This window comes from Vulpes vulpes, chromosome 7 (assembly GCF_048418805.1).
Source record: "Vulpes vulpes isolate BD-2025 chromosome 7, VulVul3, whole genome shotgun sequence".
In the NCBI taxonomy this organism is placed as follows: Eukaryota; Metazoa; Chordata; class Mammalia; order Carnivora; family Canidae; genus Vulpes; species Vulpes vulpes.
Window position 1 is genome coordinate 81,833,613 of NC_132786.1, and position 17,217 is coordinate 81,850,829.

At 36.6% G+C, this 17,217-nt stretch overlaps 1 protein-coding gene across 11 annotated transcripts in view; it reads left to right on the top strand.

Annotated features, from left to right (window-relative positions):
• The window catches only part of CDK14 (cyclin dependent kinase 14), a 723,056-nt gene that overhangs the window by 402,588 nt on the left and 303,251 nt on the right, over window positions 1-17,217 (top strand). For all 11 annotated transcript variants that reach the window (XR_012002660.1, XM_072764239.1, XM_072764240.1 and 8 more), the window contains one exon: window positions 3,994-4,088. Coding sequence is in view for 10 of the 11 variants with exons in the window: in XM_072764239.1 (XP_072620340.1) it covers window positions 3,994-4,088 (95 nt within the window). In the remaining variant the exon portion in view is untranslated. The remainder of the gene's footprint in view (window positions 1-3,993; window positions 4,089-17,217) is intronic.

The following is a 17,217-nucleotide window of genomic DNA, read 5'->3' on the forward strand; positions in this document are numbered from 1 at the left end:
TAAAGCTAACTTGCCCATGGAAGATATGTGAGATGAAAGAGAGGGCCTCACCATGGTAGTCTGGACTTCTCTGGCCTTGGACTATACACTACTGCTACTGATTCAGTTGTAGAGGGAACACACTTCTTGTTGTCTTCCAGTGTTGGAATCAGCCACATGAATTCTCTTTCTGAATGACCTTCTTTGGACTAAATATGTTTATTAAAGTTTTTCTTGGGATTAAGGATATAGCATATGTACTGAAACAGTCTTGCCTGGAGAAGTCTACAGAAATTCATAGCAATAACAATAGCTCTAATAAAACAACTGCTCACATTCATTGAGCTCATACTAAAACTTAACAGTCTATATGCTTTTTCTCTGCCTTTCTGGGAAAAGCCAGTGCAGCCCCTCTTACATGGTGATGACATATCTAAAATATCATTTTATTTGAGTAAAATATAAAATGATCTAGATTTTTAAAAATTTTTTATTTATTTTTTAAGATTTGGTTGTTTTTTTTTTTTTTTTTTTTTTTTTAAGTGTGTTAAAACATGGGTGCAGGGCAGCCCCAGTGGCTCAGTGGTTTAGCGCTGCCTTCAGCCTGGGGTGGGATCCTGGAGACCAGGGATCGAGTCCCATATTGGGCTCCCTGCATGGAGCCTGCTTCTCCCTCTGCCTGTGTCTCTGCCTCTCTCTCTCTGTCTCTCATGAATAAATAAATAAAAAATCTTTAGGAAAAAAAAACATGGGTGCATCTCTTTTTTTTTTTTTGATAGGCTTTATTTTTTAATGCAGTTTTAGGTACACAGCAAAATTGAGTGGCAGGTTTTCACCTACCTACCACTTCCTCCTACCACCTACCTCCTCCCCACCCCCACTCCTAAGTCTCCCCTACTATCAACATCTTTCAGCAGAGTGGTACATTCCTTACAATTGATGAACCTATACTGACACATCATTGTCACTCAAAGTCCAAGGTTTACATTAGGATTCATGCTTGGTGTTATAAATCTTTTTTAAGATGTGTTTTTGCAGTACTACTGGGTATCAAGAATTTGTCCAGGGCCACCAGTGCCAGTAACTAGGTTCTTGATAGATACTTGATGAATAAATGAATGATTATAAGTTCTTGACAGAACACATGCAAAACATCTTTTTTTTTTCTTCAGATTGTATACCAAAAACCAAAATTGAAAATAATTTAAATAGTGATAGAGGTAGCTCCCATTCTTTGAGTATTCTACTTGAATGGTCATTGGTGTAGGGGGAAACAGTTCTGTTTATTTCTGATCTTACTGAGGGACGAGGAAGAGTTTACCTTAAATTAATACCCGTGCTTGGGCAGCCCCGGTGGCGCAGCGGTTTGGCGCTGCCTTCAGCCTGGGGTGTGATTCTGGAGACCCAGGATCGAGTCCCACGTCGGGCTCCCTGCATGGAGCCTGCTTCTCCCTCTGCCTGTGTCTCTGCCTCTCTCTCTCTGTGTCTATGAATAAATAAATAAAATCTTTTAAAAAAATACCTGTGCTTATGGTATATCAAATTTTCATATACTTATTTAGTAAGGATCATTTGATAAGATTGGTTACTTCCATGGTACATTAGTTTTTACGTATATTTTCCTGTCTACTATGGTTCTTTTATTTTTGCAAAGATGGAAAGATGTAAGACTAAATCCACTTGTTATTTAATCAATTAGTAACATCTTGTATAAATCTCATGTCTTTTTACTCTGCAATTCCATTTTTCACAATTCACTATAGGAAGATAATTCTAAAAGAAATATTTGTATGTTTTAAACCCAGTAATGTCCTTTGTGGCATTATTTACAAAAATTGAAATCTAAAGTTATTTATTTGCAGTGAGCATTGTCACAGTGAGTCTGATGGGGGGGGATGGAGTTGTCTCATTCCCTTTTTTAATTTAAAAAAAAAAAAAGAAGCAAACGTGTTGGGGAAGGAATGGAATTTAAGGGGCAGAATCAACTGTTCTTGCCCAGATCTTAAAATTGACCATGTGGTCTTGTCCACGCTTTTGAAAGGGTAGATATCAGAACGTGTGTTATCTATGAACATACTTAGATCAGGGGCTAGTGCTAGTCTCATAGTAAAAGGAAGATAAAGGAGGAAGAACTGCAGATGATAGCAGGTCCTTTCTCATTCAAGGGGTATTCAAAGTGTGTGTGTGTGTGTGTGTGTGTCTCCAACAGGGAACCTAAATGAACGACAATCAGTAAATTTATTGAGTTACTACTATGTATCAGGCCTTGATCTAAGACAAGAGGTTTGGAGGACAATGAATGGTGGCTGCCTAATCTTGAATCTTTCCACTCACAATTCTCCAAAAGTCATAAATCTAACAAAGAGAGCAAATAAAAACACACAGGATCCACATCTTTGAAAGCATTAGGAGATGCCATAAGCCTGTGGTTCCAGAGTGGTGCAAGGGAAGCTTCAGACAAGTTTAAGAGACTGAAAAAGAATAGAGGGGTATGGAGAACTTAGAGGAGCAAGGACCAGAATCACGCCAGAAAGAGAAAACTGACTGTGAACATGTAGTTCACAGCACTGACTTCAGAAAATATTGCAAGTGAATGGGATTGGAAAGTACTGCCTGTGGGAGAGATTCAGGTATATGGGAAAGAAGGGTACCCTTTGAAGATGGCAGTGAAAGTAAAAAGGAACAAGAATAGGATGAAATTAAGGATCCTGTAAAATGAAAAAGAAACAAAACACACTAAACCCTCTCCCTTTGTCCCACCAGTACCATCTATAATAACTACATAGAGGAGAAAAAACTGATGTAAGAGGACTCTCAAACTAAGAACACAGTCCCTTGAATGAATAGGAATAGAACAAACACATCTATATAAAATTGCTGGAAAAACTCAGAAAACGCAAAACAAGGGCATTTCATCTGATAAAAATGCTTTTCAAAAAGCAACCATAAAATTAAGAAAATTGTACACACTACAGTAATCTAAAGTGAATTTTCTCATTCAGGCTCTTGGATATATGAAACCTAAAAATCCCACCTTGAATTGGGAATACAAAAGCTAAGAAGAAAAATGCACAAAACCCAAAATGAAATGAAATGAGTTAACTCATGGGAGATATAGAAGAAAGGACAAATAAAATCAGAAATGAAGACTAAGTTACAAGATGCCCGAGGGAAAATAGATTGAAATGCCAGGTGACCCAACATATTCATATTTACATTAGATTTAAATGGTCTAAATATCAGTAAAAAGTCAGAGATTGACAGAATGAATTTTAAAAGCCCACGACCCAACCATATGCTGTTTATAAGAAATTTGTATGTTCAAATGTAACAATGTAGTAGGTCAAAAGATGTAAAAAGATACACCATCAAAAGCAAGCTGGAGTGGTTATATTAAAATCTTCAGTGCAAAGAAGATTACCAAAGAAAAAGAGAAATGTTGTATACTGATAAAGGAGCTAGTTCACAAAGAAAACATAGGAATCCTAAATGTGTATGCAGTAAACCCCAGGGCTTCAAAACACACAAAACAAAAACTGGTAGAACTCAAATGAGAAGTTGACAAATCCCCATTTATATTTGGGGATGTCAACAACCCTTTCTCAGTCAGAACCATTATACAGAAAATCAGGAAGTACATAGAAGAGCTCAATGACATCATCAATCTACAGAATCTAATTGACATTTATGGAATTCCTCAACCTCAACTTCAGCAGAATATATATTCCATACGTATAACATGTATACCAAGATAAACCACATCCTGGATAATAAAACAAACCTTAACAAATTTAAAACGATTAAAATCATAATGGAATCTCCCTACAGCTTAATAACAAATAACAGGTGAAATAATTGGGGGAGCTTCATCTAAATTAAAACCCTGTTCCACTGCCCTTGATTTTGAATAGTTATTGGCTTGGAAAATGGGAAAATAGGTATCTCATCTGACAAAATGATAATGACACATATGAGTTTATAGTTACCCATTGTCTCTTTGTCTTTGTTTTACAGCTTCTCTGTTAAAAGGACTAAAACACGCTAATATTGTGCTGCTTCATGACATCATCCACACCAAGGAGACACTGACACTTGTGTTTGAATATGTGGTGAGTAAAATAAGAATTCAGATTTTAGGGCATCCTGGGTGGCTCAGCGGTTTAGCGCCGCCTTCAGCCCAGGACGTGATCCTGGAGATGGGGGATCGAGTCCCACGTCGGGCTCCCTGCATGAAGTCTGCTTCTCCCTCTTCCTGTGTCTCTGCCTCTCTCTCTCTTCTCTCTGTGTACTCTCATGAATAAATAAATAAAATCTTAAAAAAAGAAGAATTCTGATTTTATAAACATAAATAAAATTCTTGTAGTATTATGACAGAGTTTCTTATTTAGGTTACTATACCAAAGTATTTTATCTAGTAGGTTTGTGTAATTTTGAAAAATCCAGAAAAATGCTAAGCTGAATTTTCATCAGATGTATTATCTATTTATAACCTATTTGTTATATGTTTGAATATGCTGCAGTTTTCAGGTTTATCAAATAGAATTAAACAGCCAGTGATCGCTCTATCAAAGGAAGTTCACAGACAATGATTTTTTTTTCCCTTTGAACTTGTAACTTGGTTTCTCAGAAGCGTTCTTACTAAGATTTTTTTCTTTTCTTTTCTTTTCTTTTCTTTTCTTTTCTTTTCTTTTCTTTTCTTTTCTTTTCTTTCTTTTTTTTTTTTTTTGAGTGGAGGAAAGCCTGATACTTACAATTTAGACTTCATAGTTTTTCCCCTCAGTTGGTATTTCAGCTATTAATTAAAACTTCCAATTTGCATAGCACACAATGTAATGATCTTATTGTGTTGAGGGTATTACTGCTAGAAGACTTGGACTTGAACTCATAATTAATCTTTCTCCGTTTCTCCTAGAAAAACATATGGTATTTATGTAGCACCACTTCAGCATTTAACTGTGGTATCATGAAATGTAACCATGATAATTAACATCCCAATTTTCACAGATGGATTTGAGAACATGTAATTTATAAGATACAAATGACATTGGTGGAGAGTTTTATTGAGAAGAGTAGCTGTTGGTATTGTGAATGTATTAGGATCCCATTTTGTAATTACTACACTACTTTTTTAAAAATTTGAAAAAGTTTTCATATGTTTTTAAAAATATATAATAGAATGCATATTTGCAACATTTTTATCTTGGTAATGTCTTGCCTGTGTCTGTTTTTCATTTGAAAATTGTTGTCTTATGAAGAAGCCTTTTATCTTCTCTATTTACATATAAATGATAGATACATTTGAATAATATGGTAATGTGGCTACAAGGACAGCTAGAACTGAGCAGTTGAATATATTACATGCTACCAAGAATGGATGCAGATTCACACATCAATGCAAATATAATTTCTTTTGTTTAATCGGTGATTTTGGAGTCAATAATGTATTCAGTTGATTTAGAATTGGGATTTTTGTGTCATATTTTCCAGTAGATCTAGATGTGATACTGCAATTAAATCTCAATTTTTCTGAGTATACTTGACTAACTTTTATGTTTTGTGGAAGAAGGATTTCTAAAACGTACTTATTTCCTCCCTCAAAATTAGATAGTTAACTAAAAGGAAGAAGAAGAGCTTGGTGTCTAAATCAGTAACATTAATAGAGAAACTAAGAGAAATCATATGAAAATATGTCCTCCAAGTCTTACAAGGAAATAATATATTTGTGAGGCTAAAATCATTTGATGATTTTATATTCTGTGGAAGTTGCCACATAAAGGAAATTCATTGTCCCAAAATATTTGCTAACTGATTAAGATTGACTTTTAAACATGTCCTGGAGTATTTGCTAACTGATTAATAAGACTCTGAAACAATCACTTTTCTTTGTATGAGTGAGATTTTCCCTGGTCCCAATTCCCTTGGAGCCATCCCAGGTCAATCAACCACATAATAGTGTGGACATCTGCAGTACTTTTCAGGCAACATTTCCTTCCCAATTTCTCTGGGGAGTTAAGACATAGCTTAATCTGTTTTTTCAGAGAATGAGGCAAGCTTGGGTCGTTCATGGTGTAGGATTGCCCTGCCTTGCCTCTTCTTGAGTCTCCATTCCACCTTTATTTCCTCACTTCCCCATTTGTTCTTGCCTTCCTCTTTTCCATTTTTCTTTGTCTTTTTCTATTCTTTTCATCTCCTGTCCTTTTGCGGTCTCTGGTGGAATACTTTTTGTTGCTACAACTAAATTTTGCCTGGGTTTTGTTTACATAAAATGTTTGAATGGATGTCTGAAATCAGAGTTGTGGTGGGAGTGGGGAAGAGCTCCAGGCTGTAGAAATATCTTGCAAGAGTTTTTCCTTAGAGTTGGGGAGGTGTGGACTCCTTGGTAGCGTTAGTGTGACTATGTGGTAATTGCCCAGTATAAAAATAACTCCCAGAATATTTCCTAAAGTTTTTATTTTGTTTTATACTGCTTTTCATTGCTTGTTGGTTATAAATCTACTGATACCTTGAGGAAGATTAAGACTCATAAGTATTTTAATGGATTAGCCAGATTGCTTTCCTCAAGGTATCTAGCATAAATAAATTCTGTTCTCCTCTTGTATGTTTCTTAGTGATGGAAAGGCAATAATAATTTCAAAACATGAAACGCCTTGGGAGTTAGAGCAGATCTAGGTGGGGGATATAGGGTAGGAAACAGGAGGCCATTGTGGGCTTGGACTGATGTGTGATGAATCAGAAGAGGAGGTGAAAGATTATGTAAGACTAGTATGACCACAATGCTAAAAATCTTCAAGTAAAATTTACTGGGTTTTATGCTGAGCACTGTGCTGGAGGCTTTATAGTTACTATCATTTCAGATGTTTTCAACAGCCTCACGGAACTATGAATATCACCACTTTACAGGGAAACTAAAACTAAGGATTAAGGAGATTAGATGCTTTTCCAGGATCTTGTAGCAAGTACAATGAACTCAAGACCCATCTTACTCTGATTCCCAATTATAATGTTGTATCACCTGCTTATTTTTACAGCTTTAGTTAGATTGGGCTTCTGGTCAGAAGAGGAAAAGGAAATTTTCTTCTTTGTTTCTACCACCCTCCCTTATTCTGCTCTTAAGATCCTGAGTGTAATTAAATCCTGAATACGGTTGAACTGCTTTGTTGTTTAAGTAAGTTTTGTGGACTGGTCAAAAGCCTTATAATTTAAGAATTTATTTTATTGAAATGTTTTAAGTTTCCATAAAGCAAATGTGTAAGTTACAGTAGTGCCCGCTTTATATCACTGGGATCTACTTATACAACGCCCCCCCCCCCCCCCCACACAGAATCTTGTTATTTAGCAAGCCCTAAATCAATATCAAACATTTTGTTTTATTTAAAGATTTTATTTATTTATTTGAGAGAGCAAGCAAGTGAGAGAGAGAGAGAACATGAGCAAGGGGAAGGGGCAGAGGGAGAGGGAGAAGCAGACTCCCTACTGGGCAGGGAGCCCGATGCTCAATCCTAGGAGCCTGAGATCATGACCTGAGCTGAAGGCAGATGCTTAGCCATCTGAGCTATGCAGGCTCCCCAATATCAAACATTTTAATATATAGTTTTCTAAACTTTGTGATGATATTGCCATATTTCAAAGTTGTTAACATCAAAGTTATTTTCTAAAAGAAATTGCTTTTATAGTTCCATGTAATTAATAGTATCCTTTTTTTAAGGAGGCGGAATTAGTAAGTTAAAAAGTGTGAGAGAGTGGTGCCTGGATGGCTCAGTTGGTTCAGCACCTGCCTTCCCCTTAGGTCTTGATCCCAGGGTCCTAGAATTGAGACCCAAGTTGGGTTCCCTAAACTGCTTCTCCCTGTCCCTCTGCTCATGTCCTCTCACATACGCACTCTGTCTCTTAAATAAATAATAAAATCTTTAAAAATATATAAAATAAAATTAAAAGTGTAAGAAAAATCCATACATCATGCCCATTGAAACCCTAGATATGAAAGAAAGGTAAAATAATTTTAGGATTCACTAGGTATTGGATTTTTTCTTTGGATTTTAGTTAGATGTTCAAGGATTTTTTTTAGGTTCTTACGTATTTTGAGTTTCATGAAGTGAAACATTTATTTATTTATTTAAGTTTTAATTTAAATTTTGATAGTTAACATATAGTAACATTCTTGTTTATGATAGTGTGCATACTGCATAAATATATTTCTGCTCTTTGCTTTTAAAGAGAACTTGAAGCCCATCTACTTTGTGTTATTCCTATGAACGGCATTCTGTGTTACACAAAAGCCTTGGGAGAATAATGAAATAGGTGATGAACATTTAATGATGTGGAAGAGCTCTGGAAGAGATGACTTTGGAAAGAGTACTATTAATTACATGAAAAACCATTCAATGGCTAATAGGATATTGCTAGTATAGGCTGCCTCTTAAGTACCGTGGAAAGCTTCTAAAATGTCTGAAATTTAGATTCTTACGTGCTTTCAAAGTGCGTAGATCTAATCTACAAGCTGCAAGGTTGGGAACACATCGAAAAAGTGCTGCTCAGTGTGCTTGTGTCTCAGTGGAACAGCTCATGGACCCAAGTGACACGTCTGTTTTGAGTTCTATCTTCCTGCCATTGTTGTCAAATGTGAAGGAGCATTTTTAACCACAGAATGACTTGGTTAGCTTGAAAAATATATCTGGTTTCACATAGTTTAAGACATTGTTATAGTTACCCTTTCGTTTGAGTGTTGGAAGAGAAATACAGTAGAAAATAGTCACCAGTTTTTTTCTACTTACATAGAAAAGTTAAGCAATTTATTTATTTTCTTTCTTTCTTTCTTTTTTTTTGCCCAAGACAAATATGTGCCACATTAACCTATTTAACTTGATGCTGAAAATTTTATTTTTATTTTTATTTTTATTTATTTTTATTTTTTTTAAATTTATTTATGATAGTCACAGAGAGAGAGAGAGAGAGAGAGAGAGAGAGAGAGAGAGGCAGAGACACAGGCAGAGGGAGAAGGCAGGCTCCATGCACCAGGAACCTGATGTGGGATTCGATCCGGGGTCTCCAGGATCGTGCCCTGGGCCAAAGGCCGGCGCCAAACTGCTGCGCCACCCAGGGATCCCGATGCTGAAAATTTTAAAACAAATTCCATTAGTGGAAATAAGAATATTAATATAGTATATATAACTATATAAATATATATTACCATCAAATATATATTAACTATTCTGGTTTTCATTACATGAGATCAAAGTGTATGTAGCAGAACTCTTTATTGCACATTTAATAATTACATGTAAGGAGAAAAGCAACAAGCTTATAGCTAGTCATGATATTACTGGGGCAGTCATTTTATTTCTTCTGCTGTGGGGCAAACTAGTAAATGTTTAAACTAATGTGTAACATTATGTAAAAAAGTGTCTATGTTACACATGAAAGAAAGCTGTGTCTCCAAAAATTATGTAAAGTGATTTATGAATCATCATAATTCACATTTTTATAGTACTTTTATGCTAAAAAGCAATCTCTCATACATGTTATTCCATCAGATTCCATCTTTAGCCCTTTGAGCTACATAAGGCATATATTATTGTTACCCAGTTTTTTTATTAATGAGGAAAAAATAATGCTTAGAGAATTTAAAGTGGAATCAGGTAGGTTGAGAGGGTAAAGATAAGACTTCTGTGCTGAGTTCCTTGTTGTCCCATCTCACCCTGTAGATGGCTGATGTTAGGATAAAGAACCATCTTCATAGTTTTGTATGATAGTCTGAGGTGTGTGTAATGTTCAAAAATGGGACTGGCAGCTGAAAGTCATGTTCTTTCTTTTCTCCCTGCCACATAATTTACCTCATTATTTGGTTTCTCTTCCTCATACATTTTGATTTCTAAATCTATGAGGAATGCTTTAATTTGCATGATTTTAAACCACATCTGTTCTCAAAAACTGTAGCTCTCCATCAGTATTCTGGTTTCCAGATTAAAGTCTCCTGGGGCAGTTGAACATTTTCCCACTTCCTGTGAGATAAAATATGTGTGCACATATGCATGCACATACAGCTTTAAATGGGGATGATCAGGGGAAGGCCTTGCTGAGAAGTGGAGAGGTATTTAGGTAAAAAATCTGAAGGAGGGGATCCCTGGGTGGCTCAGTGGATCAATGCCTGCCTTTGGCCCAGGGCGTGATCCTGGAGTCCCGGGATTGAGTCCTATGTCACGCTCCCAGCATGGAGCCTGCTTCTCCCTCTGCCTGTGTGTCTGCCTCTCTCTCTCTCTCTCTCTCTCTCTCTCTCTCTCTCTCTCATAAATAAACAAATAAATAAATAAATAAATAAATAAATAAAATCTTTTAAAAATATCTGAAGGAGGTGAAGGAGGAATACACATATATTTGGAGCAAGTAGTTGATGTCAGGATACATTTTTAAGGTTGAGCTGATAGCATTTGATGTGGGATTCGAGAGATGCAGGAGCTAGGGATCTAGACCTGACCAGCTCTGATGGTGGAGCTGCTGTGGGGAAAGTTGGGACAGCCTGCAGGAGGAGCAGAGTGGGGAAGATGCCCCTCAGATTTCAACAGGTGAGAGCTGACATGCACGTTGTATGTGCAGGTGAACATATCACAAGGCAGTTGGATTAATGAGTTAGAATTTAGGAAAGGGATCCAGGGTAGAAATCTGGAAACTGTCTGGGTTATAGATGTTATCTAACAAGGGGATTGTATAGGATCAGCAAGTATGGTAATTGTCACATTGGTGGCCCCGAATGAACCATGCTTTTGTATACTCGCACCCTCGTGCAGGCCTTATCCCTTCATCTATGTTGGGTTTGTGGTTGTTCTAACCAACAGGGAAACATGCCAGCAGTGACACTAATGCCATTTGTGGTCCTGACAGCTTCTCTTTTGTATTCTTGGGCACCTTGACCAGAATTCTGGTTAGAATTCTCATTGTCTTATGAAAGAGGCCATGTGGAAAGGGAGAGGCCGTAGAGGACATGGGAGAGAACTGAGAACCTGCAACACAGTGTGAAATTAGGCCCAAGATATAGGACTCCAGGCAAGCCATTTGCCCAGCCAGCCTGGCTATGTGCCAGACATGTGACTGAAGAACCATCTTGTGGGAGAGGGAGGGCGATCCATTCCAGGCTCACAAGTAACACATGAAGCCAAAGTAAGTGTACCTGATATGCCTTTTCTGAATCTGTAACCCAAGAATTGTGAGAGATAGTAACACATATGTTGTTTTAAGCCACTCAATTTAGGGTTAGTTTGTTGTACACAGTCAATAACTAAAACACCCTGTGAGTGAATGAACATAGAAAATGGAAAAGAATTTTATGGACTGACTACTGAGGTATTCCACCATTAGGGGTCACAGTGATGAGGGACTATCAACAAAGGATACTGCAAAGAAAACACTAGTAACAAAGGAAACTATTCATTAATTCAGATAAAGCTGTTTCATCTGAGACTGAGCGTGAGAGCAGAGCAGGGGCTGCCTCTCCAGTGCCTAGCAGAGTGTCTGGCACATAGTAGGTCCTTAGCAAATATTTTTTATGTGACTGAGTGAGTGAGTGAGTGATGTTTGAAGGAGGAAGAACAAGAGATTATAATAGTTTACCACTTAAAGCAAACAACAGTGAAAGCAGAACTACTAAGTCACACTTTAAAATTATTTCTTTATTTTTATTTATCTGTTCATCTACATTCCATCTTTAGTTCCCATCTACTGTCTTTATTTTTTTTCTGTCAAAGCAAATGTTCTTCCAAGCAGAAGATTTAGAGCAAATCTGACTCCACGGCAATTAGAGCAGGCTTCAGACAATGGGATAGTCAGAAACTGCCTTGTTGTGGAGGAATTAAAGGGCCTGGCTGCTCTGAATAAATGTACCAGTCAGAGTTCTCTCTTGCAAGCAACAGAAATTCTCTTTGGCTGGATTAAACAGAAAAGTTTATTGAGAGGATATCATGTGCCTGACAGATCTGCTGGGAAGAATTTAAAAACCGGCAAGAATAGTGTAAAGCTCAATAACCAGACTGGAGCCAAAATCATGCCACACAACTGTCCGTGGAGCACCCTGCTGTCACCAGGAGTGTCGGCTCCAGACACTGTCTCTTATTTCGTTGTCCTGACTGCCCTGGGTGACTGGAGGTTATTACCTCTGTTGATGTCCAAATAGCATCAACAATCTCTCTGCCTCTTTGGGTCATTAGCTCCTACTGCTAAGTTAGGGTTGGTTGTGTTTGGTTAGGGGACACTCTAGGTCACATGCCCATGTTTTAACCTGCACACGTCCCTGAGAGAGCAGCCTTTTGGTTTCTGCAACAGCAGCTGGGCCTTGCCTTCCACCCAAACTCATAAACCAGGGGATTTTCACAACACAGGGAGTACATTCAGATACAGAACACACTTTACTCAATTCCCTGCTCTTCCCAACGCCCTCCCCACCCCAAAATACCTTGTGAACATCCACTAGAATATGTTCATTATGTAGTCCAGATAAATGACATCTAGACCATGAAAAGGATTGCCATTGGCATATTCATAGAACTATCATTGATAATCTTTGAAAAATCAAGAATGAAGGTGAGCAGAAGTAATGTTGGTTTTTAAAAGTTGGTGGGGAACAAACCTGAATCTGTAGATGTATAAGCACATGATAGAATGTTAGTGAAATTCGAAACTAGGTTTTGGGACATTAAGGTCTAATAATAATATTCATTCCCTTTTAGTAAGTAACAGTTATTTCTTGATTTGAGCAAAGCTTATGACAGGGACTCTCATACATTCTTGGAAAAAAACTAAAATCCAGTTGTCATAAGATTATTTTTCTTTCAGTTTATTACTGGATAACAACTTTACCCTAAGCCTATTGATTAATGAATTGACATCAGGGTAGAGAAAAGTTTATCAGGGTATGCTGGAAGGCATAGTCTTTGACCTTGTCCTGTTTGATATTTTTATTAATGACTTAGATGAAGACATGGTGCTGATGTGCTTGACCTATTTGTGTGTATTGTAGCTGGGAGCTATAATTAACACTTGGGGTGATAGAATCAGGGGTCAGAAAGAATTTGATGAAATAATGGGTGGAAGCTACAGGATGAATTGCTGTAAAACAATGTGGTTAAGAAAAAAAAAAGCAAGCCCAAGCTAATATGGAAAAACAAGGTACACTGGGTGTTATGCTATATGTTGGCAAATTGAACTCCAATAAAAAAATTTTTTAAAAAGAAAAAGAAAAACAGTGTGGAGGAAAGTTAACTTCAAAATGAAGTTAATTTCATATGAAAAAAAGACCAGTAATTTCTTTGGTCCAATGAACTGGAGCAAACAGGAGTATGCACCTAGGATGGCAAGAGGTCTGTGAATCATGTATATATAAAAGGGGACCCAGGATGATGCCAGGAAGGTCTATTCAGGAGGATTAGACTAGAGAGTAGAGAAAAGGTAATGTGTACAGGTACATTTCAGACAGGATAAGAAAGCCCAGTGTGAGAGTTCTGGGGAGTCTAGTTTTGGCTTAAACCTGGGAAAGATATTCAAATGTTTTGTGTTACTTATAAATCAAATGCAGTGTCTTGAAGTGTCAATGAGTGTCTCATCACTAAAGTATTCAAGTAGAGGCTAGGTTGGTCCAATGCTGTAGGAAGGGTTCATAACCTGTAGTCTATGCAAGGGATTGAAATATGTAATTTAGTATGTTATTTCATGTTGTTCCAACCAAAACCATGAAAGAGGCAGAAGGTTCTTCCATTTTGCAGATGAGGAAATTCATACTAAGATGTCAGATACTCTGTGTATGCCCTTTCCAGTGGCTGCATAATACCATCTCCTGTGTCAAGTGTGAATAAAAGTAACTCCAACTTTACATTGCAAAGCATTGACCAAGGTTTTGTAACTGTTATGTGAACTCATTTCATTTAGCATAATTTTTAGAAGCAGAAACACAGCTTGTTATGGCCATTCATTTAATAACGCATTCATTTTTCCTTTATTCATTCATTCATTCATTCATTTGTTTTTCTCCTCCGACATACAGGACCATTCTTCCAGGGATTATCCCTTGAGCTCTAGAGATAGAAGTATATATCCTTTGTTTTTAAAGAGGTTGAAGTCCTATGGAGGACTCTGATCTTAGGAGAGAGTCCATGTGCCATTTGGGTTATAAGCTGCTGTCACAGATCCTCCTGCACCAGGGAACAGGAACACATTTGCGTTTTAGTGAAAACAGTGAGAAAACCAGATTTGACTCATGGAAGAATTTCTTTATGGAAGAATCTTAAGGATGTTTTAGTTTCATGTATGGAGAACTAGTTATGCAGTGTCATAGTGTGATCCTATCTTCTGATGGGGGCTGGGTTGTCATTCAGATCCGAGTGCCAAACATGAACAGATGTTAGCATTGTGGATGACTGAAAGTGCAGGCTGCGTAACGTAGGAGAATTGTGAAGCATAAGGAGAAACTAAAAAAAGGAAAATGAAACAAGCTTGCTTTCAGTCAGTGCTCTATTATAAACTTCACATTTTGTCTAATTGGTAGGACAAAGTCAATTAACTTCTTTTCTGTCTTTTACCCTAATGGCTTTTTCTCATCTAACAAGGAACTCTGGTCTTTTGTAGTCATTTTCCACTATATTTGTTTACTTACTATGTTGGGTGCTCAGATTTTAATTTATTTTTTTTTCTGTTACATCATACCTATCTTCTCTTTGTTGTTGTTGTTGTTGTCTTTAGATTATTGATTTATTTATTTGAGAGTGAGAGACAGAGCACAAGTGGGAAGGAGGGTCAGAGGGAGAAGCAGACTCCCCACTGAGCAGGGTGCCTGACGTGGGGCTCAATCCCAGGATCCCAGGGTCATGACGTGAGCCAAAGAAAGACACTTAACCAACTGAGCCACCCAGGTGCTCCTTCTCTGCATTCTAGTTTTATTTCATATAGTTGCCATCCTTACTAGGAAGTCCTAATCATAATTCAGTATTTTAATTCACATGATTTAAGATGAAGTATATCTGGTCTCTAACTGTTGCTGTAATAAACCCCTGATTATCCAAAAAACACACAGTTTTGAGTACATTCCTATAGATGAGACTGCTTTAATGAGAATACACTTTGCCTCTATGGGCTTTTTCAATTTTTAAGTATTTTTCTTACTTTAATCTTCAATTTTATCATTTAAGCTATAGGCGTGTAATGGGAAGCTGGAATAAGATGTGATATTTGAAGAGAGTACACTGAAGAAAAGACTTTATTGGTAGAAGGAGATCATAGGGAAGGTAAGAACAGAAATAAAGAGAATTCCCTTAGTAAGGAAAGAATGTACTTTGCATATTAATTGTTTGGGATTTTTTTCTCACAGGAATTATTTCCATATTTCTTAAGTTAAGAAAACAGTAATCTTGGGAAAACTGAATGTATTTCAGGGGACAGGTGGAGGCAGGAGAGGGATGGATTAGATGTAATAAAACTGGCAATAATGATCAGCTTGGAGAAATTGGAGAAACATCCCAGCTTAGGAACTGAAGTTGTTCTCTGATGAAAGTACTGAGATCAAGAGAAGAGGATCAATATTTCCAATTACCTTCACATTATGTTCGATTAGGCCATGAAGTAATTGAAGGACAAATCATTAGCAAATTTATCTCTAAGTGAGTAAGTATACATTATTATATATCATACAAAGTGGGGTGTCGGCAACTTCTCATCAGTTTTTAGAATCAGTAACTTGATAAATACATTGCAATATAATGACCATTGAAGATTTTCTTTCACTTTATTGTTGTTATTGTTGCTGTTACTATTTCTTGCATTTCAAGAATAATTAACATCATATAATGTTTTAGTCTAATATTTTAGTATTTTGTATTTGTGCTTTGATAAAGGGATGTTAAACCCACTCCAGGTTTAAATCATTCATTTTTGTTGATGTGGTTGTTGTTTTTATGTGAGTTATACATCATTTGCATATAGTTGAAAGAGTTTCATGGTTTACTATGAAAAATAGCGGTTTTTACTTTCCAGTCTTTTAGATAGATGATTGTTTTGGATTTTCCTCTGAACATCTGATAAGACTTTCTTTTATTACCGCCTCTTCTTATTCATCTTTTGGCATCACCCATTGACTCCTACAGTGGAAAACCTGAAGTTAATGTTTGTTTGTTAGTTTCTTTTTTTTTTTTTTCATTATTCCATTTTTAACAACTGAATGCATCCTATCCTGCTCTACTCTCTCTCATCCTTTCAGTGTAGGGACATTATAACTTAGATTATATCAGAAGTTCAGTATTTACATTATTATGTCAATATAAATCTTATTTGTACCTGAGGCATGTAGTATTGTGTGATTACTTTTCCCCTTCATTTCAACTTTTGGTTTCCCTGAAATTAATAATAATTTCCCATTTTCCATTTCCACTATTAATTTAAGGCCTTTTCAAGCCTCTGCCTGGTGTTCCTCCCTCTACTGGCTTCCTGGGATGCCCTTCCACTCTCTCCTAGTAGGGTGGAGCTCTCTTTTCCTCCAGCTCTTGTTGTTTTATTTTGGGAGAACATAGTTTCTAATAGCTTCTTGGGAAAGAGTGTGTGGAAGATTTTTTTTTTTTTGAGATATTGCATTTCTGAAAATACCTTTATTCTGCTGCACTTGTGTTTGATTGACATTTTGACTGGATACAGAATTCTTGGTTGGAAATAATTTTATTAGAATTTCAGTAGGATTGCTCCATTGTTGCCTAGTTTCCATTGTTTTTGTTAAAGTAGATTTCTTTATTTCCAGTCTTCTGAAGTTTCATGATGAAGCAAAAAATAGAGCAGGATGAAGTTTTATTTTCATTTGCACCTTTCCAATTTGGACACTCCTGTCTTTATGTTCTTCTTCTTTTTTTAATATTTTCATTGAGATGCAATTCTCATAACAGAATTCACTTTTTTAAAGTGTATATGTCAATTCTTTTTAGTATATTCACACAATTTTGGAATCATTACTATTTGATTTTAGAAAATTGTATCCCCCTAACCAGAAGCCCCTGCCTATGCCTATTAGCAGTCACTTTTAATTCTCTCCCTTTCCAACCCCAGGGAAATATTAATCTACTTTATGTCTCTGTGGATTTTCTTGGACATTACATATAAATGGAATCATTACTGTGTGACTTTTTGTAGTAGACTATTTTCACCCAGTGTTATGTTTTTTTTTTTTTTAAGATTTTATTTATTTATTCATGAGAGACATACAGAGAGAGAGAGGTAGAGGGA